Genomic DNA, 24,415 nt, shown 5'->3' on the forward strand with positions numbered 1-24,415 from the left:
AGTGTGAGTATATTATAACAAATAATTCTAATTCCTCTTTCTTGTCCCTTGTATCATTGTTGCCAAATCAAATACATTGTTGCTATTTTTTATTTTAAACAGGATGTTATCTGTTAGATTGATTAAAAATAAGAAAAATAAGGACCCTTAGGTGGCTCAGTCCCTGGGATGGAGCTCTGCCTCAGGCTCCATGCTTGGCAGGAATCTGCTTGAGGATTCTCTCTCTCCTTCTGCCCCTCCTCCCACTTAGGTGCTCACTCTCTCTCTCTCTTTCCCTCTCTCTCTCTCAAATAAATAAGTCTTTAAAAAAAAAAGAATAAGAAAAATAAAGTTTTTATTTTACCTTCACTTATTCCTTCTTTGATGCTCTTTCTTTCTTTGTGTAGATCCCAGTTTCTGATCTTTATCATTTTCCTTCTCTCTGAAGAACTTTTTAACATTTCTTGCAAGACATGTCTATGGCAACAAATTACCCCATTTTTATTTGTGTGAGAAAGTCTTTATTTCCCTTTCCTCTTTGAAGGTTAATTTCAGTTATTTTTGTCAGGTTTCTCCTTGGTAAAGTTATTCTTTTGCTTTCCCCTTTCCATGTCATGAATAAATGAATGTTTGTCCTTGGTAGTCAAATATATTATTTCTTTTAATAAATTCATTATTTCTTCAATTTTTTTTTAAAGATTTTATTTATTTATTTGACAGAGAGACACAGCGAGAGAGGGAACAGAAGCAGCGGGAATGGGAGAGGGAGAATGCGGGGCTTGATCCCAGGACTCTGGGATCATGACCTGAGCCGAAGGCAGACGCTTAATGACTGAGCCACCCAGGCGCCCCTATTTCTTCAATTATTTAAGAGGGCATTTTTCTATGATAATACAGCTCTTATATTCTCAAACAATAGTAAAAAAAGTTCAGTGATTTTGGTTCAGTTAACTTTATTATGTTTATTAGTTGCATTAAAATAATATATATTCAATCTTTTCCCTTCTGCAGAACAACACTAATCAAAGGAACATTGTGAGATATGTGGAATAACTCATAAATATTTTCTGTATCACTTTCCCACCTAAATCCTCATATTACAATCAAAAGTCTTCTAAGTACTTATTCTTGAGTTAATTCATCTAACCATCTCAAAATTACAGATTTTATCAAATTAATCTTAGTCACTAAGATTGTCTGTTGAAACATGGGACTTCTTTTCAAAAATTATTCTGTATCATAAGCTTATAAGTGCTTAAGTTAAATATTTATTAGTGACATGACATATAACATATTTTACTATTATTTCTACTGAGTTAACCCTTTGGAAACTGACTCAGATTTTGATAAATCATAGTTTTAAAAATTGCCTTAGTAAATTATTATTTTGACAAAACCTGCATTTCTGATACATGGTTTTAGTAAGCAATTCTATGTTCCTGTCAAAGCATGTTTGATACTTCCCAAAAGGTTTTATTCTATTGCCAAGTAAAGATACCTAAAAAAGAAGCATATATTTCTATGGCCATATCAGATTGACACAAGAGACCTTACATCAGGAGGTGTATCAGGAGGTAACAAATATTATGAAGAATATTCTGTTTGGAATAGAGAGCCCAGAAGTGGACCCTCAACTCTATGGTCAACTAATCTTCGACAAAGCAAGAAAGAATGTCCAATGGAAAAAAGACAGTCTCTTCAACAAATGGTGTTGGGAAAATTGGACAGCCACATGCAGAAGAATGAAACTGGACCATCTCCCTACACCACACACAAAAGTAGACTCAAAATGGATGAAAGACCTAAATGTGAGACAGGAATCCATCAAAATCCTAGAGGAGAACACAGGCAGCAACCTCTTCAACCTCAGCCACAGCAACTTCTTCCTAGAAACATCACCAAAGGCAAGGGAAGCAAGGGCAAAAATGAACTATTGGGACTTCATCAAGATAAAAAGCTTTTGCAGAGCAAAGGAAACAGTCAACAAAACCAAAAGACAACCGACAGAATGGGAGAAGATATTTGCAAATGACATATCAGATAAAGGGCTAGTATCTAAAATCTATAAAGAACTTACCAAACTCAACACCCAAGAACAAATAATCCAATCAAGAAATGGGCAGAGGACATGAACAGACATTTTTCCAAAGAAGACATCCAAATGGCCAACAGACACATGAAAACGTGCTCAACATTACTCAGCATCAGGGAAATCCAAATCAAAACCTCAATGAGATACCACCTCACACCAGTCAGAATGGCTAAAATTAACAAGTCAGGAAACGACAGATGTTGGCGAGGATGCAGAGAAAGGGGAAACCTCCTACACTGTTGGTGGGAATGCAAGCTGGTGCAGCCACTCTGGAAAACGGTATGGAGGTTCCTCAAAAAGTTGAAAATAGAGCTACCATATGACCCAGCAATTGCACTACTGGGTATTTACCCCAAAGATACAAATGTAGTGATACAAAGGGGCACATGCAGCCCAATGTTTATAGCAACAATGTCCACAATAGCCAAACTATGGAAAGAGCCCAGATGTCCATCAACAGATGAATGGATAAAGAAGATGTAGTGTATATATATATATATATATACAAGTGTATATATATATACTCTCAGTTTGTTTCTCAGAGTCCATAGTCTCTCATGGTTCGTCTCCCACTCCGATTCCTCCCCCCCACCTCATTTTTCCCTTCCTGCTATCTTCTTTTTTTAAAATTTTATTATGTTATACTAATCACCATACATTACATCATTAGTTTTTGATGCAGTGTTCCATGATTCATTGTTTGCGTATAACACCCAGTGCTCCATTGAGTACGTGCCCTCTTTAATACCCATCACCAGGCTAACCCATCCCCCCAACCCCCTCCCCTCTAGAACCCTCAGTTTGTTTCTCAGAGTCCATAGTCTCTCATGGTTCATCTCCCCCTCCGATTTCCCCCCCTTCATTTTTCCCTTCCTGCTATCTTCTTCTTTTTTTTTAACATATAATGTATTATTTGTTTCAGAGGTACAGGTCTGTGATTCAACAGTCTTACACAATTCACAGTGCTCACCATAGCACATACACTCCCCAGTGTCTGTCACCCAGCCACCCCATCCCTCCCACCCCCCACCACTCCAGCAACCCTCAGTTTGTTTCCTGCGATTAAGAATTCCTCATATCAGGGCACCTGGGTGGCTCAGTTGGTTAAGCGACTGCCTTCGGCTCAGGTCATGATCCTGGAGTCCCTGGATCGAGTCCCGCATCAGGCTCCCTGCTCGGCGGGGAGCCTGCTTCTGCCTCTGACCTTCCCCCCTCTCATGTACTCTCTCTCTCTCATTCTCTGTCTCAAATAAATAAATAAAATAAAATAAAATAAATAAATTTAATAAAAAAAGAATTCCTCATATCAGTGAGATCATAATGATACATGTCTTTCTCTGATTGACTTATTTCACTTAGCATAATATCCTCTAGTTCCATCCATGTCGATGCAAATGGCAAGATTTTGTTTTTTTTGATGGCTGCATAATATTCCATTGTATATATATATATATATATATGTATACATATATATGCACTTGTATATATATGTGTGTGTGTATATATATATACTTGTATTCTTAATAAAAATAAAATAAAATAAAATTTTCAAAAAGAATATTCTGTTTGGCTAAAGGTAATAAAGGCATATTGCACTGTAACCTTAGGACCTTGAGGCTTAAGGGAAGATATTTGTAATAAACATATTAGAATTACCAGCTAAACCTTTTAATTTTATCACAACTGGTTTTAATGAGGACTCTTCGGAGTTTATGTGCATATATTTATGGCTTACAAGCCAATTGAGTCTACAAGGGAACTGTTGGGTTCCATAGTGTCCTTGGAAAGCACTGATGTTGGCTGCCATTTCTGCTTTTCCCCTTCTTGGTACCAAGCTGACCCACCATTGCTTTCCAGAGTGAACAACTTTCTAAAAAAAAATTCTGAAACAAAATCACTGTTTTAAGAGACATAGGGTATTTTTTGCTTTTAGGACTGCATATGGCCATCAGGAGGCAGATATCTATTACTTATTATTTATAGATATTTACAGAAATACAAAGTAGAAAATAGAAGTATAGAAAAATGTAGAAACATAGAAAAGTATAAAGGTATATTTTTATTTTTCACTTGAGATATGTACAAGAAAAGACTGGTTTAACTATTGCTAAATAACTTGGTTTTCCTATCTGATAGAGAAATGTGCCTTAACACAAAAATATTTATTCAAGGACCATTATAGTAAATATATGATTAACCAGAATATCTATTACATAGAATTTGCTTAGTATTAAGAGGAAAATGCTTTTTATTTTAAAATTATTATTTATAGCAATAAAATTTTAAAAGTCTGCTTTTCTGATTGAGTAAATAGACTGATAAGCTTCATAACCCCTGTATATACTGGTTGAGATTATGAGGGCTTTGGGACCTTTTTTTCTTTATTGGTCAATAAGAAAATACTTTAGTATGTATGAATAATGTGTGAGTGTTAAATCAATCATGTAATTATAACTATATGGTGGATATAGATACTTATTTAAAAATAACTTTCATGACCTATCTAACTAGTAGAAGAGGAATCTCTTAGTATAGGAAGTGGGATAGGAGAAAGTGTCTATAGATGAAAAGGGAGAATTTTCTGGACAGTGTCTCATTACCCTTTAAAGGATCTCATGAATAATGGGAAAACCTTGAGATATCCTGGACTAAAGTTAACTAGATTAAAAATGAGAAACCTTCCTTTAGTAAGCCAATCAGTCTATACCTTCTGTTTTTCCTCTCTTTGGTCTCTTTGGTGTTTACCAGACTGCCTAATCTCAATTTTATCAAGGGGCACAAAGAGAATGGGCTTTTGTCTGTCCTTGAATCAGAAGCCTAAAAAGAAAACAGCTCTCAGAGGTGCCAGTAAGAGATAACAGAGGAAATCAGTATCATCAAATGACTAAGCCTGTCCAGTGGTCCCCCCCGTCCTGGTGCCAATCCCTCATGGCTTTGCATTTTATTTTGTTATGAGAACTTATGTCTCCTTCTACTATTTACTGACATTGTAAAAATGCAAAGGTAACAGTTGTAAGAAAAAATCAGAGATGAACTTGAATTGACCCTAAGACAGTCCTGAAGTAGTTTCCCTGTCTCTCTTTCCTCTTGATGGGAATTTTGCTCTTCACAATTTGGCTTTCCTATAATAGACTAGAGGAAATCCTCTAAGTATTTCATTGCTAGGATCCAACTAAGCCAGGCTTTACCAGTCTGTGAGCTTTACATGGCTGGAGATCATTCCTATGGTTGTTTCCTATGGAGATTCCTAATCATTGTTTAGTTATCATCCTGAAAGTATCTGCCACATAGAAGGAACTCATTCATATTTGTTCAATAAATGAATAAGTTAAACTTCTGTGCCATTAGGTGGCACTACTCATTTAGAGGTTAAAGGGGGTGCCTGGGTGGCTCAGTTGGTTAAGCATCCGACTCTTGATTTTGGCTCAGGTCATGATCTCAGGGTTGTGAGATTGAGTCCCGCATCAGGCTCCGTGCTCAGCGCAGTCTGCTTGTCCCTCTCCCACCCCAGCTTGAGTGTGCTCTCTCTCCCTCTTTCTCTGTAAGTAAATAAATAAAATCTTTAAAGAAAAAAAGAGGTAAAAGCCATTTGACTATGCTCTCTGAGTAATCTAAGACTGCATATCTCATATAACAACCCAACAACAATAACATTAATAGCTAACATCTATACTAAGTGCCCAGCACTGTTCTCAGTACTTTATGTGTATTAACTAATCTCAACCTTTTTTTTTTTTTAGATTTTATTTATTTATTTGACAGAGAGAGATAGCAAGAAGGGGAACACAAGCAGGGGGAGTGGGAGAGGGAGAAGCAGGCTTCCCGCTGAGCAGGGAGCACGATGCAGGGCTTGATCCCAGTACCCTAGGATCATGACCTGAGCCAAAGGCAGATGCTTAACTGACTGAGCCACCCAGGCGCCCCTAATCTCAACCTTTAACCTTTTAACATTCTTCTTAATATTATTCACAGTTCCTAAGAGATGCTATTATTATTTCCTTTTACAGACAAGAAACTGATGATACCCAGCATAGTTGAGTAAATTGGGAGCAATCATACATTGAATTAGTAAGGAATCTTGATTTGGAGACAATTTTATTAAATTCAGTCTCTCCTAAATATATTTTCCAAGTGTTTCCTAAAATTATCAATCATTTGGTGTTTCAGTGAATGGACAGATGAAAAATTAAGGTGTCTCTCTGATATTTGGCAAATTTGTGCAAAACTTGTAGTGGTGGCAGTTGGTGGCACTGGGTATCCTCTACCCTCTCTCCTAGAGTTGATAAATGGCTTAGTGGAAATCTATAGTAATAGGGGTGAAAATTGCCCTCGCTGCCAGTGTTATGCCTTTTTCCCCTTCATTTTGTCTTATGCTTCTCTTCCTCCCCAATACCTAGGGTTTATTTCCATATTTCCAGCACACTTCAGATTGATCTTAGAAGCCTCGATATGGAACTTCTTTCCTTTTTCTCTTTTTCCCATATAAAGTTAGGTAGGGCTGAGTAGAGTGCAGAAAGTGTGAGGCGGAGGGCTTAAGGGAGAAAGCTAGATTTGGGAGGATGGAGACTGGAAAGCAATTGATTGAGTATTCTTGACGGTTGTAAGAATTATGAAGCAATAAAATGGAGGAAAGTAGTGGTATGTGAGCAGGAGGAGAGGAACATGGAAACACAGTGAAAGTGAAGAAGGTCAAATGGGAAACTCTTGGAATGAGGCAAGTGGGCCGAGAAGAATGGAGTCAAGGAAGAAGACAACTGTGTTAGGATGTTGTCAGATTGAACTATGAAGGGAGAGAACAGATGGTCATGTTTTGCTGTTTTCAGCTGCAAATGCTGTCTTTGCAAGTCAGACTCATTCAAAATATTCTTGTATGGGCTGGAAGTACAGCAAGGCAGTGTTCTGAGAGCAGGGGAAAAAAAAACCAATACTGTGAAGCAATTGTAATTCTGACAAATGGCAGGCTGAATATTGCTGGATATTTAATGCTTTAAGAAGTTGTTTACTTAGGACTTACTGTAGCATGGAATTCACAGATTCAATCCACTTTTATATTTGCTCAGGTTGGCTTGAGTTAGGAAATGTTTTAATTGTGTGTGTGTGTGTGTGCGTGTGTGTGTGTGTTTCTGATTAAGCCCATGAGGGAACACCTGTTGCAGACACAGTTTAACTTTTCTTAGAAATGCACTTTAAATCACTTGGATCTGGGGCAGGTAAAAGACCAGCAGAGAGAAAAAAATGTTCCAAAGAATTGAATTTATAAGACCAGAGGCTCTGTGTGGTAATGAGAAGGCCTGGAGCAGAAGGTTGGGCAATTAAGTACAAAGGAAAAGGGCATTAACTTGGGACTTATATTAAAGCCTGTTCAGCAGGAAATTGAAATCTCTATTACTGGCTTCACAAAACCGTTGTCCATGTGATCTGTTCCTCATGAGGGAGGTAAAACTCGGGTGAGAAAATAGGTGGATTGTGCACGAAGGAGGGAAGAAGTCCAAATCTTTGGGATCATGCAACTAAGAAGGGCTGAATGAAGACAGAGCCAGTGGTTCAAGACTGAGTGGAGATTGGACCTGCGTGGACCAGGAGATATAGTAGTTTGAAGGACCTGTGTTTCCTTGGGTAGAGATCCTCTAGAAGACAGATGGGTTGGCATAGAGTTTATTGTTTCTGGGGCTACAAATTGACCTGAGAAACCTGAGCATAGGACCCTGCAGAAGAGCAACCTGCAGTGAGCATTAATGTATTAGGTGACCGTTTTGGGCTGAACTCCAGGGCCTGCTCTGTAAGAACAGATGGAGATTCACCATTTTATCAGTCTCAGGGGATGTAGCCCTTTGCAGGGGTGGTGACTAGAAGAGAACCTGACGAGGACTTCTAGGATATTGGAATACCTAGATCTTTGATCTGGATGATGGTTACCTGCGTGTGTTCATTTTATGGAAATACATAAAACCGCACACTTATGAGCACTTTTTAATATTTATTATACTTCAACAAAGTTAAAAAATACTTGATGCCGTACCCTGCAATAAAACCAAAATCCATAGAAATGAGGCCAAGTTCTTAATATGATTAAAATTTCCTGGTGATTCTAACAGGAAGCCAAAGTTGAGAATCATTGAGAAAGAAGTAAACCGAAACATGCACACTCTACACCCCCTTGCCCCAAAAGTGAATCCCTTCTCTGCTTAATTCTTGGAAAACAGAATAAGGCATACAGTTTGTGCCCTATGATATGTGCCCTTTGGTATGGATGTGCCAAATGGTAGCCAGACCATTTGAAATGTAGGTAGCCTGAATTGAGATATCAGTATAAAACAGACACTGGATTTTGAAGAATTGGTACCCAAAAGAGAATATGTTATTAATTTTTATATTGATTATATATTGTCAATCTTTTCGATATGTTGGGTTATTTACTGCTTTCTTATTTTGACGTGGCTACTAGAAAATGTAAAAATGCATGTTTGGCATGTAAAGTTGTTCTATTGGACAGCTCTGGTGTAGTTGATGGAGTGTGGGAAATTGTCATCAGAGAAGCTGAACATAGGTTTCCGTCCTGGCTTTGCAACACAAAAACTGCACGACCTTGGACAAGCCACTTAATTTCTCTGCACCTTAGGTTGGTTATTTGTAAGGAGAGAAGTATATTCATATATTAGAGTAATTGTGAGAAATAGAGGCAATTTAATCAAGTGTCCAATACATATTCAGAACCTGATAGCTATTATGTCCCTGAGAAAAGGTCACCTATTGGGGCGCCTGGGTGGCTCAGTCGTTAGGTGTCTGCCTTTGGCTCAGGTCATGGTCCCAGAGTCCTGGGATCGAGCCCCGCGTCGGGCTCCCTGCTCAGCAAGAAGCCTGCTTCTCCCTCTCCCACTCCCCCTGCTTGTGTTCCTTCTCTTGCTGTGTCTCTCTCTGTCAAATAAATAAATAAAATCTTAAAAAAAAAAAAAAGAGAGAAAGAAAAGGTCACCTACCTATGGTGCTATATAAAAAGACCTCTTTCTTTTGTACTTATATCACATGTCAGCAGAGAAGTATGGTGCTTTAATAAAACTGAGGAGTGTGTCAGGGCACGAGTGGAAAGCATGGATGAAGGACAGCAGCAGCTGCTTTGCCAGGCAGGATCCTGTCTGTGCCTCTTGTATGCATCTCTGCAACTTCTCGCTTTTCCTCTGACATTTGGTTTTTTCAGCCACTGGATTCTTAACCTTGGAATACATCCTACTTTCAGCTCCAAGCCCTTAGCCTATCTTCAAAAACTTAACTCCCACTTTCAGAATTCTTTCGATTCTATGTTAGGTTCCTTGGCATGGATGCCCTCTGTATCTCAGATCTTTGTGCCTGAGACATGCTCTGATGCCCACACTCTTTCCTCTGAGTGACCTCATGGAGCTGGTTTGTCAGCCACACCCCAGTGTCTCACCTCAGACTTTTTTTTTTTTTTTAAGATTTTATTTATTTATTTGAGAGAGAGACTGAGATAGAGAGAGCATAAGAGGGGGGAGGGTCAGAGGGAGAAGCAGACCCCCCGCTGAGCAGGGAGCCCGATGCGGGACTCGATCCCGGGACTCCAGGATCATGACCTGAGCTGAAGGCAGTCGCTTAACCAACTGAGCCACCCAGGCGCCCCATCACCTCAGACTTAACACATATACTGTGCTCTAGCAAACTGGGATTATTTAAAAAATATATGACCCCATGTTTTCCTACCTGTGTACCTCAGTTTATATCATTTTTTTTTCTATGTAGAATGTCTAATCTCTTTTTCTTCAATGAAATAAATATTTCAGGGAATCATTCCATCACATCCTTCTCCATGATCTTTCCTGTTGAGAGACATTTCTCCCCCAGCATATGCACGGGATATTCCATGTTCATCTGTTATTGCTCATCATATTCAGACATTTATTATAAATATATATGTACTTGTCTTGCCATTACTATTAAATGAGTATACTTTAATAAACCTTAGGGTCTCATGTGGCCCTGTCTTTGCATGGAGTCACATTTTAAAAAAGTCTTTCCCCAAAACCAGAGATAATTAAAAAGTATTCTCAATCTTTACATATATCTCTTAGAAAGTCTAGTTCACAGCCTATAGAAATGCTTTTTATCCTAATTTTCTTTGACTGTTTCTTCATTGAAACCTCTTGTCAACCCTCCGGAACTTTCTTTTAGAAACCCCAGTTTCATTGCTTTTCTAATTTTCTCCCTAATTCTTAGCTTTTTATTATGCAAGTTGACTTTAATGAGTTAGCTTAAAAATTTTTTTGTCTACTTCAACCATTACTTGATTTATTTTCGGCAAAGAACAACCCTTGTATTAATTCTTCATGAAAAAATTTTTCCTCTTACCACTCTAACCTGTGTCTAGATCCGTTCTTCCAATTCTGTGTTACAAAGTCCTGGGAATCAGCTGAGCAAAAAGTAAATTCTCATTACACAGTGGGATTGAAGGAAAATTCCTTATAATAAAGGGTTGGAGTGGCATTGGGAAAGGGCTGGGAATACTGACAGAAGAAACTTATGCTCGCTGTCACATATTCCAGTTTCTATTAGTCAAAGATTTTGTGGGTTTTTTTTTTTTTAATTTTACTCCTTACTGCACCTAACACAGCAACTTAAAATTACTAAAAGCCCAACAAATATTTCCTAAATAAAATTGATGATTTACTAGATTTTGCTTAAGACCATCCAGGAAGGCAGGTTCTGTTTGTTGTCACTCCCTAGCTATAGCTATTTTTACATAATTTTTTGCCCTTAAAATTCATGGTTACATATTGTTTTATGGATTTTAAAGAACATGTGGGATAAAAGAAAACTTAAAAATTCAACAAGCGAGTCATAATAGTCACACCATCCTACTCAAGGGAAATGTGTAAAATTAATCATGGTTCTGTTAGGAGTAACCTACATCATTTCCTTGGCCACTCTTATTTCTTAGTTTCAGAGTCAAAAAGTACACAATGCTTCTTTAGTAGTCCTGCCAGATTGCCAGTGTTAATTTGATTACTACTATTTTTCTGTGTTTTTGAAAAGATAGAATATTCAGGAAAAAGACCTTAAGGTTTTGTACATCTATATCAGTGTCCTTTCCTTCTTGAGTGTATAGACATGTCTCTTGGTCCCTTTGTATTATTTTCTCCTTCTTTTCTGTGAATTCCTGCCATTTTGAAGTTCATCATATTCTATCAGAACTCTCATTTCTTTAGCCTATTAGAGTACATTAGATTTTATTTCTTTGAAGCATATTCTTAGAAACTTCAGTGTCCCCTTGTTTAAAGACCAAAAGTCTGCTTAGAGATCTTGCTCTCTGACTAATGTGTTGCTTAGGCTAGGAGACTATGATATAATCTCTCTCTCTCTTTTTTTTTTTTTTTTGTCTATTCTCAATTCTGGCAAATTGAAGGGGATTTGTACTACAGAATGCCAAATACCTCTACCAGGTCACTGTTTAGCTGGATGCCTTACTCTAATTTGCTCATTTATTTATACATTATCCTATTGGACATTTCATCTCTGTATGTCATATCAAATCTGTGTGTGTGTAAATGTGCAGCATACAGTTTGAGAATCAAATTTAAAAATAGTTACATTAATGGGGCACCTGGGTGGCTCAGTCGGTTAAACATCTGACTCTTGATTTTGGCTCAGGTCAGGGTTGTGAGATGGAGCCAGCTCAGGCTCCCTGCTGGGCGTGGAACCTGTTTAAGATTCTCTCTCTCCTTCTGCCCCTCCCCATTCCCTCTTTTTAAAAAATAAAATAAAATTAAAAAATAAATAAAAATAGACTATTTCATAAACTAGGCAAAAATTAAGCTTTTACCTTCTGTAAGGCAATATTATACAGGCTTTACTATTTTCAACTATCAACTTTATCTCTGTATTGCATTTTTCCCTAATCAATCTGTGTGTAAATTTTGTTAACTACCTTGTGAGCTTCAGCAGGTCAGACATTCATTTATAAATTTATTGAATATTAATAGACAATGAGGAGACAGAGATGAACAAAACAGGGCTTTTTCCCTGAAAGAGCTCATATTCTAGTTGGAGAGATACACATGTAAACAAATAGCTATGATCTAACAAGATACATTTGCAGATCAAGTGTTAGGGGATCAAGGAGTATAGAATAGCTAATTACCTAGGGTGGGGCTTGGGAATGAGGATGCAAGTCAAAAAGGCTCTAAAGGGTAAAATGGGACACAATCTGAAAGGACCAATGAGAACTTGCTGTCAAGCATGAAGAACATCTTAGGAACAGGAAAACAGCTAACACAGAACAAGGAGTTATATAAAAACAAAATGTGGCACTTATACCAAAAAGTTTTTTGTCTGGCTAAATTTAAGGATTTTTTAAAATTAGGGGAGTGAAACAATCAGACTTATGTATTAGAAAGAGACATCTGGTTGAGAGAATGCCAGACAAGGCAGGTCCTGATGAGCAGATTATTGCATTATATTAGATAAGTGATGATTTAAAGGGTTGTAATGCAGACAAAAAGAAGTGGGAAGTTTCAAGAAGTAAGTAATAATTAGAATTGATGGACTGAAAAACAAATTGGAGGAACAAGAGTTAAGAGAACTGTAAGAATTTTGATTTAAGTTTGCTGAGAAACCAGTGCTTCCATTATATGAGATCTGCAGCATATGAAGAAAAGCAGTTTTGGGAATGGATTTAGTGTTGGAATGTTGAATTTTAAGATGTTTTGGGGAAATCCATATGGAGCTGTCCAATAAGTCACATGGTCAGGAATGACCTCTGGGATTCATCAGAATAAAAGTGGTGATTGATGATGTTGGCCTAGAAGAGGTCGTGTGAACACTGGGATTAGAGAAGAGTGAAGATAGAATCCCAGGGAACCACAGTATTTAGTGGGGAGGTAGAGAAGGAGGGATTTGTCAAGGAAAGTGAGGAGTTGCCAGAAAAAAGGAACAAAGGATTGAATACATACATACATACTCCTGGGGGTGGGGGATAGGGTAGGAAAGTAAAGGAAGTATCTCAAAAAAGATTCCATGGTGAACAGGATTAAATGCCATAAGATAGGCTTGTAAAACATACATAAACTATCCAATATATTTGACCACTGGAATTGATATACTCACTTGGGTCTAATTCAGAGAACTAGAGTGGTCTGGGTACAAAGAAGTTGAGTGGTTTTGCTTGTACATGGCTGCTTTGAGAGAAACTAGTGATACTGCTGGTAGTCATCCTGGAGTATAATGGAATACAGAACCCTAAAACATCACAAGCTAATCTTGCCCATCTGTGGATGTCCAGGCTCCAGGTTAGTGCCTACATATGTGCAACCATCCCTATAAAGAAATGAGCACTATAGGACCTGGGGATGTAGCAAACGTTACGGGGAGAATGTGGTGGAAGAGAAAAGGCACATCCATATATGATGGAAGATGTGAACCTAGAGAATCTATGGGATACATAGATTCCATCCTTAATTATGCAGCTACACCCTGGCAAACTATCAATTAGAATTACAGAACCATTAAATTTTATTTTAAGAGAAGCTTGAGTCCTCTGGAACATCATCATTTTTAATTTCCACATTGACTGGGGTTTTAGTGACAATACTAGCAGTCCAGAAACTACTAAAGATGTTGGTGATAAGAAAAATTTAATTGGAAGTCAAACTGCAAAAGGATGAGAAATGAAGAGAAACATGAAAACAAAAGCAAAGATTACTATTTTGAGAAATACAAGTAGTGAAGTTAAGAGTGGAACTGAGAACTTGAGTACATTTGTAGAAAAGGGTAAAGTCAGTAAAGAAAAAAGGATAATTAACAGACCTCCTGAAAGAAAATGGTTTAAAAATGTCAAAGATGACTTGGGAGACCTGGGTGGCTCAGTCGGTTAGGCGTCTGCCTTCAGTTCAGGTCATGATCCCAGGGTCCTGGGATGGAACCTTGTGTCAGGTGCCTGTTTCTACCTCTCCCTCTGCCCCTCTCCCCTGCTCATGCACTATCTCTCTCTCTCTCAAATAAATAAATAAAATCTTTTTTAAAAATTAAAATAAAATTAAAATGTCAGATGAAAACGTACATCTTAGACAGTAGTGGGAAGCTTCTTCTATCCTTTGGGATATGATGCAAAAAGCTGAACAGTACTCATGTCTAAAATGCAGTTGCAAACAATGAATAAGCATTGTTAGAAACTTTTTACAGTCATTGTGAAGACAAGTAGAGTGAAATCAGATGGTTTGATGGGTTTTCATTGGGCAGAGATGGCAAAAAGACAAGAAAGTGAGAAAATCAGGAGCACTGAGGAGGTTAACAGTGGATTTCAGACTGGGAGAGTTGCTACAGAAACATCCATCTTGATATAAACAGAAAGTAGATGTGGTGCAAACTAGAAAGTTAACCAGTTATAGTCAGAAAGTTTTGTTGATTTTGACTTTATAGTGAGAGATGGCCAGGATCCTAAATCCCCACATTGTGGCCTATGTAGAGGCAACAAATATACAAAAAGAAGAAACACCAGAGACAATACAAACTTGTTTTGCACTGGCTAGCATTTTGTTCCAAATCCCTGTGTAGTGTTTCATCCTTATGACCAAAAAACATGAACTTAAAGATCTACATCCTCTTTTACCCCGTCTGCTTAAGACCTTGCCTGAACTCAGGGTGTAATTCGACGCTTACTTTCTCCTGGGTTCCACCTTGGATTCTGCTTGGTCTTTCCTGCCTTTATTTGATAAAAATAATATAATGAAAAGAGAGCAACACCAAAATAAAAGAAGTTAAACTCTCTGCTTTTTTCTATCCCAAGATGTTATTCCTTAATAGAGTAAAACCATGGGTCTCTGTGAACACTCCATTTTGTTATTGACTCATTTTAAAGCTTTTTAGTGGCATAAACAGAGCTGGTGCATCTGGAAACTGCATTTTTTCTAAATCAGTGGTTCTCAGGTTGTGAGTGTGAAGGTGGGAGCAGGAAAAGATGCCAAAGTTGCACAGGGAGTGTTTTCAAGGGGCAATTGTGTTTGTGTATGTGTGTGTGAGAGCAAGAGAGAGAATGTATATGGGTGGAGGAAGGAGTGTTGTAAAATTTTCAGGGGATTCTGATAAACATTGGTCTTTCTTCTGATTGAAAATCACTGCCCTGCAGATGAGCAAGTAAGAACCATAACGGCATAGTGTTTGTGGGGTTTACAATTAATTTAAGAGTTGACTCTGGTAGATGATGAAGTCCAGGAAGTGGGCTACTAGAGTGGAATGGAGGTGAAAATTATTGGAATAAAGGCCCCGAAAAAGTGAGGCCAGAATGCTGGTATGTCCACCACAGGATGGCTGAGGCTTTGAATCTCTCCTTTCTCACTCGAAGCACTTTCTCAAGCACCAAATACATAGTGTATGTTCAATAAATACTCTTAATAGACTGTGTACATTTCAGAAAAAATGTATTACTTTTAATATCAATTATGTGAGCATGCAACATTACTAAATACAAAAGTCATACAAGCTCACAAATAACTTCAGAGACTGCCACTCTTTAATTAAAGAACAATTTGGGGCCTATTAAGACATCATAAGTCATAGATGCTTTTCTCTTTTTACTTGATAACTATACATTGTCTTCCTATTGCTACAAGCTTTACTCAGAAGCTAGGCTACCTGGCAGTTACATTTCTTTACCCATTATTGCTTCTCTGAAGAGAAAGAGCAACATCATTCATCTTATAAAATGGTGCATTTTCACTGTGTCTGAGTAAAACTCAACTGTATGGCATTTACAGTGGGCAGTTCCTTGGGATGTTGCCTAAAAATTGAAGACTGCCTGTTATATATTGGAAAAACATTTCTATGAATTATGAGAATATGTTGGCATAGGATGTTTACAATTGATAAAAGGTAAATTTGACAAGTTCATATTTATTGCAAATGAGTAAAACTGAAATTTTCATATTTCTAGTTAATTAAACAAAATGAGTAGCATGGAACATAAAAAAAATCTGAACCATGCCAAATTTATAGACTTCATGACAGAAAAATATTTAGGGGAAAGTATAACACAAAAAAATAAATTCTAATTGAATTTCTTTTTTTTTCAAAGTGTACTTTCTATGATCTGGTCACATCTGTGTCATTACTTATCTAGGTAACCTTGAGAAAGACAATTCCCCGTTCTGAGACTCAGTTTCCCTCTATAAAATATGGAGGTTGAACCAGTTCATGTCTAAATGTTCCCTTACAGATAAAGATGCTCTATAATTGGCTTTAATTTTATGGCCATGTGCAGTAGAAAGCTCCTTGGAAACAGACAAAGATAGGTTCAAATCTTAATTTCATCATTTATTAGCTTTTTAAACTTGAAAAAGTTATACCTTATTGAGCCTTAATTTCTTAATCTGTGAAATGGGATAACACTACCTCTTTAATCAAATTCTCTGAGGAGAAACAATTAAATGGGAGAAAAAGTGCTGGGAAGTAATTAGCATAATGTCATTGGTTAGTGGGCATTCAATGCATAGTCTCAAACCTAACGCCTTAGTTTTCTACCTTTTCCTTTTGTCCTTAAAAATTCAGTTCCATGTATATTATTGACTTGCAAGTAAAAGATATTACAATACAATTTGGAAGACACTGTGAACTTTTGCTGAGCAATATTGTAGGATGTGGACATTTTGGAAAGTAGATTTTTATCTTCTAGGTTGGGAATGCCTCTGGGTTTGAATATAGCAGACAAAGTAGCAGTAAGAGGTCAAAATAATTCAAAAGCTCCATATGACTTTCCAATTTAGCACTATTATATATTCAAAGACAAGCATGACACCACATGCATTAATAATAGTATATCACATAGGAATATAAACTCTCCACATACACTCAGCACTAGTCCTAAACTTTACAAAATCACATGTAATCAGTTTGGAATTCCACAACTTTAAGGATGGAGAGAACTTTACCTAGATTCACAAGAAAGCTATGAGGATATTGAAAAAGTGATTTTATGGGTTGGATATTTTAAATGGACTACCAGAGATTGTCTAAAAAAGCCTCAGGAACCTCTCTTCCCACTTGTGAGTCTATTAATAAGTGGGTTTATTTGAATTTTAATGGGGCATTTGGGACCCTAACTGGTTAGAATGAGGTACTCTAATACTTACTATTTTCTGAGAGACTTACACTATTAATATTTTTTCTAGTAACATATGATTGAGGACCGAATGATACCCTTGCCCTTATCCTACTCATTTGGAAAGTATTGTAAGGGGGGATGAGGGAAGACTGACCTTTCTTAGGGCTGAGTTCCCAATATATCCATGGAGATTATCTGTGGAAATGCTGTTTAACCTACCTTGAATGGGACTGTATCTAAGACCTCGAGGATAATTTAAGTGGGCCCTTTATTGTAAAGGGTCTTCCTGTTATCTGCTATTTGTCCAGTAACCCATGAGCCATTGGCATATTACCGGTTCCTTATTTATTACTACTGATAAATGATTTTATAATACTGACCAGTGGGATTACACAGCTCACAGAAACTTTCTATATAAGAACCATGATGTCAAAACACAGCAGAGGCTATCAACAGTATTAATGAGGATTTTGTTAGCTTCTAATGATAATTATTATTGTATCAGAATGCAATTCACACTAATTATTAGTAAAAGTTTACAAACATTAAAAAGTGCATAATAACATTTGTATCTGATAGGGCTGAAAAAAGACATGAAAAAACACAATGCAAGGGCTTCACTTTTGTGATTGGTGTCCACATGATTGCAAGATAATTTTTTCCATCTGTTACAGCTCCATCCAGATAAGCTGTCCTCCAAATTTAAATAGTAGCATATAGCATTGAGTAATTTGATTCCATAAGAACAAAATGTTTCCTGCTCTTAATATTATCTTATCTTTCCCACCATCCTGATTCTCCAAAATCCTCATAATTAAAAATTTTTTAAAATATATTAATTGGGGAATGTTCTCCAATTGAAAATAAAACAAAATTTGCATATTTAATTCTGGTCTGTGCAGACAACAAACAGACTGAATTTCAAGTAAAATTCACATTAGCGGATATTTTCAAATGCCTCTATAATAAAGCAAAAAAGTCTTGATGAATTAGACTTAATTCATCAACAGTGAATCAAGGGGAAAGATTAAGTTAAAAAAAAGTGTGATCTATCCTGTGTACACCACCACACTGTGGAGAAGGAAAAAGGCAGCCCTTTTAAAAATGAGTGGTATAAAAATTCACAGTCACATACATCATTTTTGTTTCTCATAAGCGATCAAAGAAGGGGGCAGTGCTGAGCGTCTATTTTGTACAATACAAAACAGTGTAAATAACACAGCAGGAACACACAGATACATAATGCTAAAAACAGTGCTTTCTGGATGGTTCTTTTACTGGGTGAATACTTAGACCAGAGATATTTAAACTCTGGGGTTCAACCAACCCTTTGCAATTAGACACAATTAAATCCTCTGACATTGTGAGGGGCCAGATGCTACAGGAAGAATCATCTAGGTCAGTGCTACTCTCTACAAGCATTTTATCATATGGTCAAGTGAAAGGATCCATATAAAAATGACATCCAAACACAAGCCACATGATTTCAACCATTGCTAATGACAGAGGTAGAGAAAAGTCTGTCTGCAGCCACTGCCTCTGCCCCCATTTTTAACATGATAATGAGCAGATTCCTACAATGTAGCACAGCTATTTTCTTCCCCCCGGTTTCGCTCTTGGAAACAAATGCATTCCAGCCAGGCCTGGAGATCTGAGACATTGTCAGATGTTGCTGAAGTTATCAAAGTGGGGTGTTAGCTTTCAGATTTTGCTGCTTCCCCCTGGGCTTCCCCACTTTGTTCTGTGGAAGTTCGTTGTGCATCTTCTTCACCTTCTGTAAGAGACAATAAAAAAAGGATAAAGGCAAAATAAAAAACTATTGCCTATATTTACTGACGCTTGACATATAATATTGGAAATTTCAGAAATACTCAAAAAGTCTGAAATTCTCATAGAGACGAGTGTATTTTTTTGGTAATCAATTCCTCAATTAGTGTTTCAAGGGCTAGCTAATTCTGGTTCTATGAACTTGGGACAGCATGGCTCAAAACCAAAATAACAATTTTACAATGGTTAGTGATAATTTATGCTAGGAGATCTCAAGACCAGGTCATGGCACTTATAGTTTCACAGGTTGCAGAAATCAGAAGTGATTTTAGGCAGAAATAAAAAATGGGAAGCAAGTTTACCATTTCACTCCTGTCTTATTTTAAGAAATATTTAAAAATTGCATTTTATATTACTTATAGTATTGTTGATAATCCACCTGATTTTTTAGAGGTTTAGTTAATTTAAATTAAAAGCAACAGTAGAAGATGAAAGGACATTATGTTAGCTCATCGGTCCCTTGCCAGATAGTTATGATGGCCTCTGGTCTGCCATTAAAGAACATATGCACAATGCTAATAAAACCACTCATAACTGCGTACTCAGCAGCAATCTCAGCTTGTGACATAGCAAACACTGAAATTAAACAACGCTTTCTTCCCATATTAGGTCACTTTATCTACAGTTCAATACTTGCAAGCTGTAGGCCAATCCTTGATTCAAAGATTCATATATCTGCATGTATTAGTTCATTATTAAGCAACTGATATGGCTTAGTGGACAAAATATTTTTGGGTGTTCAATAATGTAAACTATATTAATGTTTGCTGAGTGTTTGTTACCAAAATTCAAATGGATAGAGGTGAGTGGGCTATTCCGTTCTTTAAATGAAAATGTTGAAAGGCTATTTCTCCTTTACTCTTAACAAGTATACACAAAACATTTCACCAGATACCATACTTTAGGGAAATTAAAAGCAGTTCTACATAAATATATATATATATTCTGCTCCTAAAGGAGTTCTCAGGGTATGACTATACACACACACACACACACACACATATAATGCTCATAAACTATTTTCGTTATTACCGCAATGAACAACCTCCCAAGATGTGTAGATGGCCTGAATCTGAGATGTGTAGATTCGCATGCAACAAAAACTTGATAAATAAGAAAAGCTCTTGATAATCAAAAGAATGAAGTCAAATTAGGGCAGATACAAGACAGTAGAATATTTAAGGATGAAACTGACTGCTTAAAGATAAGATGAGGAATTTGACTCCCGTGAGGCTTGGGACTTTCTAGGTGTCTGGTAACAATTCTCACGGCTTAGCTTAATGCTGCAATTGCAGAGCCGTTGCTAAAGAGGTGCTTGTTAACAAGTCAAGGTAAACATGGGACAGCAACATTGTTGAGTATAAACTAAAAAGAAGTTGAAACATGAGTTACAGAGGAAGTCCTTCACAATACTCAGCTATTGATATTTCATTTGTCATTATATATTTGTCAGTATTGCAGTTACTATTTTTAGTTCTTTGTACTTAGAATAATAAAAAAGTTACTATTGTTTATATTTTGCCTGGCTCTGGACTTTAGGTTTTGAAGACAAACAAAAATTTTCAGGAGCCTGGAGAATGGCAATTAAAATGTAGAAATGTTTAGAAAAGAAGGCATCTGGTGGCATAAAGATATTTTAATTATTTTAAATTGTTTAATAATACCGTTTGTATAAAATATAAGATTATTTTCTTATATTTATTAATATAAAATATCAATTTCAATTGTTATATAATAATTTAATATATTCTCTTGTATAAGATAGGTCTTGATGCTGATGAGTCTTAAGTTCAGTGAAGACAAAAAAAGAAGAAATGGAACTGCTCTATCAATAATATTAGGGGTGTCTAAAATTAATGCAGATTATTTAAAATAGAATATTAATATATAATAAAATATAAATCTTATAAAAGAAATTAGCAAACTCTCAAAGACTACAGAAAAAACTTTACTTACCTCATGCCACCAAACTGCAATAATTCCCTAAACCCCTTCTGAGAGCTGCTTTGATAAGTAACTTCTGGTAATAAATAATAGGGAAACAACAAAAGCTAAAATATACACAAGTCTGTATATTTCAAGTTTTATTTTCAATTTGAATTTGAAAAGACCAATCTATGACCTGCTGACCTTTAGCCACTGAATAAAGTACTATCCCTAGTACGTTAGGGTAATATTGTTAAGCTGTTTCATTAACCTATACTCTTGACTCAGTTTTCCAATAACTGGAAGGCTTTGCCATAAAAATTTTCATAGCAAAGGAGTACTGAGTGGTTACCATGAGCCAGAAACTGGAAAGTGCTTTTCATGTACATGACACTGTGGTTCCTTAATCATGAACTCCTTTTTTTTACTTTTAAAGGTTATTTTTATACCAGATTTGTTAGGGAAATACATCCAGTTTTAAATCTTGCAAAAGTATGGATGAAAGAACTATTGGAATTCATTTAAATACTCAGAAGTACTTTGATATTACAAACTTGTTTTACTTTTTCATTGGTACTTGGGTAAGAAGAGTGCAAAGCCCAATAATAACAAATTTTCCACAAAACCATTCTATCATGAAAAGAAAACTGAAAGACCTTTTTTCCTAAGACATTGACATAACAAACTGTTTTACTTCCATTTTCAATAGAGACCTAGAGACCCTTTTCCTTCGAAATGGTTATTGAAATGTTATAGGTGGCCAATGTTACTGAAGGTAGGAGCTCCAACTTTGTTAAATATTCTTTGTAGAAATTTCAGAGCTTTTATGGAGATTAGAATTTTTTAAAAACCCATGTGCTTTATTGATTGCATTAGTAAAATAAAATTAAGAATTCTGCATTTGAGTGGGAAACCCTATAAAGAGAAGTCACTGAAAATGGAGTAGTCCCTGACTTTTATCTTGCCTTAGACTGTTCTAACTCTACTAAATTACTTTCAAAGGTGGTTTTTCATGTTTTAATCCTCCTCAGTGAAATGCTACAAATAATCCCATGTTCACAGAGAGATGTGTGTCAAACAACTCACCTGTCTTGTTGATATCAAGACCTGCTAATTTCAAGGCTAATTCATTGCTGTTGCCACTTGCAGAGGAAACCAGGATATCATGTATTGCATTTCTTCTACCTGTTCTTCCTGAAGCAATGAAATCTGCATATGTAGTTTCCACATCAGTCATTGCTAACAAATATCCACATAGCAGGGACTACAAAACAAAGAAAAACTAATAGGTAAATATAATGTTGGTCAATGGTAACATTTAACAAAGACACTTGTTAAATTACTGGCCTACAATATGAATGTGAAATAATTGTCTTGCTTACGTGTTTGCAAAGCAAGTAATGCTTTAATCTTTGATCAAAGGTCAGCAAATTTTTTCTGTAAAGGCCTGGCAGTAAATAAATTAGGCTTTGAGGGCTATATGGTCTCTATTCCAATTACTCAATTTTGTGGTTGTAGTGCAAAAGTAGTCCAAGTAAAATATGTTAAATAAATGTAATAAACTGTATTTGGAAGAATAATAATAGGACCAGATTTGACCTGAATACTATAATTTGTGGAAACCTGGTTAGGTCATAAAATTCTCCTTCTCTAATATCATTTTAGTCAGTCTTCAACTGCAGAGATAAGAACTTGAGAGCAGTAGCCTACCAAGGTTGGGGGTGGAATGGAAGTGGTCCATCCTAGAGATAAGCAGAATGCAAGTACATTGTCTGCAGAGTCCAAGAACAATAATGAAATTGGGCCAAAATTCAGTTTGCTTTTTATTATCACCATGTACCAGCAATTCGGGAGAGGGAGAAGGAGAAGCAGACTCCCCGCTGGCAGGGACCCTGACGCAGGGGCCGATCCCAGGACCCTGAGATCATGACCTGAGCCAAAGGCAGACACTTAACCAACTAAGGCACACAGGTGTCCCCCCCCCAGCAATTCTAAGCAATGTCAGTGACCAAATAACTGCTCCCAGTCCAGGAGGATGGTTCCCTGTGGCCCCTTTGTTAAGTCATTGCTTGAGAGGAATAACAATCCTTCTTGACTCAATCTTTGAAATAAAATGTTCACGTTTAAAAAGGAGTCAATTAGGAGTGCCTGTGTGGCTCAGTTGGTTAAGTCAGACTCTTGATTTCAGCTTAAGTCATGATCTCAGGGTTGTGAGATCAAGCTCTGTGTTGGGCTCCATGCTGGGCATGGATCTTGCTTTAGAGTCTCTCTCTCCTCTCCCTCTGCCCCCCACCAAAGGAGCCAATGAAAGTGAGTTTTCAAAAAAATATATTTTCAAGGTAAAATATGATATATGTATTAACAAAAGACCACCAAATACAAATATTTGGTTTTTTCTATGTTTAAATTTATGTCCTTCCTGGGGCACCTGGGTGGCTTAGTCGTTAACGTCTGCCTTGGGCTCAGGTCATGGTCCCAGGGTTCTGGGATTGAGCCCTGCATCGGTCTCCCTGCTCAGCAGGAAGCCTGCTTCTCCCTCTCCCACTCCCCCTGATTGTGTTCCTTCTCTCGCTTTGTCTCTCCCTGTCAAATAAATAAATAAAATCTTAAAAAAAAATAAAATAAATTTATGTCCTTCCCTAAAAGTCAAAAGAAGGATGGTAAGATAAGAAACAATAAATTTCTGTTGCATTAATTTGTTTAAACAGAACTTTAAAATAATTTCCCTCCTATTCCTAAATATTCCAATTACATTTTATTATAGTTTAAGATTAAAAACATATCAGTAATCAAGAGAAAGGAATCTTTTCAAAGTATAAGAAATATGGGGGAAGCAAAAATGGTGGAACCCATACATCATCATGGGCATGCACACTTGCACTCTGAAATAACTTGATGCCATCTACACTGCAATTTAGGATGGCAGTCAGTAGTGCATCCTTTTAGGCTGAGTTCCCCCAATGCATATTGATGAGGGAGCTATTAATTCAATCTGGAGAAAACTTTTATATTTTCTCTTCTTTAAGAGGAAGCTGAAACAGGAATGAGGGAGGAATAGCATAATACACTTCTGAAATAGGAAATATATGTATATACATGCTTACTGTGACTATATTATGGGTAACATTGGTTTCCATTCACTCAACTATATCATTATTTTTTAAGGGATAGGATTTAATGGCTATTATTTTATTTAAAATTTCAAAATGCTCTTCAGAAGATTCTGGGTTTAGTCATGGAGTGACTTTTGGAAAATCACTTGACCTCCTGGTCTTCCATTTTCTAATAAGTAAGGGGAGAGCTGAAAGGCATGATGATTAATGGCACTTCAAGTGAAGATGTAGAAATAATGATCACTTAAAATGATCTCATTTCGGGGCGCCTGGGTGGCTCAGTTGGTTGAGCGACTGCCTTCGGCTTAGGTCATGATCCTGGAGTCCCAGGATCGAGTCCCGCATCGGGCTCCCTGCTCAGCAGGGAGTCTGCTTCTC

At 36.9% G+C, this 24,415-nt stretch overlaps 1 protein-coding gene and 1 long non-coding RNA gene across 4 annotated transcripts in view; one reads left to right on the plus strand and one right to left on the minus strand.

The window, feature by feature from the left end:
* LOC123858963 (uncharacterized) overlaps positions 1-24,415 on the plus strand; it is a 184,137-nt gene that overhangs the window by 41,746 nt on the left and 117,976 nt on the right. The window lies entirely within an intron of this gene.
* The window catches only part of PKIA (cAMP-dependent protein kinase inhibitor alpha), a 94,804-nt gene continuing 86,538 nt past the window's right edge, over positions 16,150-24,415 (minus strand). For all 3 annotated transcript variants that reach the window (XM_045896345.3, XM_045896347.3, XM_045896344.3), the window contains 2 exons: positions 22,011-22,188; positions 16,150-18,945 (listed from right to left, as the gene is read on the minus strand). In XM_045896345.3, coding sequence (XP_045752301.1) covers positions 18,866-18,945; positions 22,011-22,161 — 231 coding nt within the window. In that variant the 5' untranslated portion in view covers positions 22,162-22,188 and the 3' untranslated portion in view covers positions 16,150-18,865. The remainder of the gene's footprint in view (positions 18,946-22,010; positions 22,189-24,415) is intronic.

The sequence above is a fragment of the Mirounga angustirostris genome, unplaced genomic scaffold (genome assembly GCF_029215605.1).
Source record: "Mirounga angustirostris isolate CCGP_5_RB_7025 unplaced genomic scaffold, mMirAng1.0.hap1 SCAF_4, whole genome shotgun sequence".
Classification (NCBI taxonomy): Eukaryota; Metazoa; Chordata; class Mammalia; order Carnivora; family Phocidae; genus Mirounga; species Mirounga angustirostris.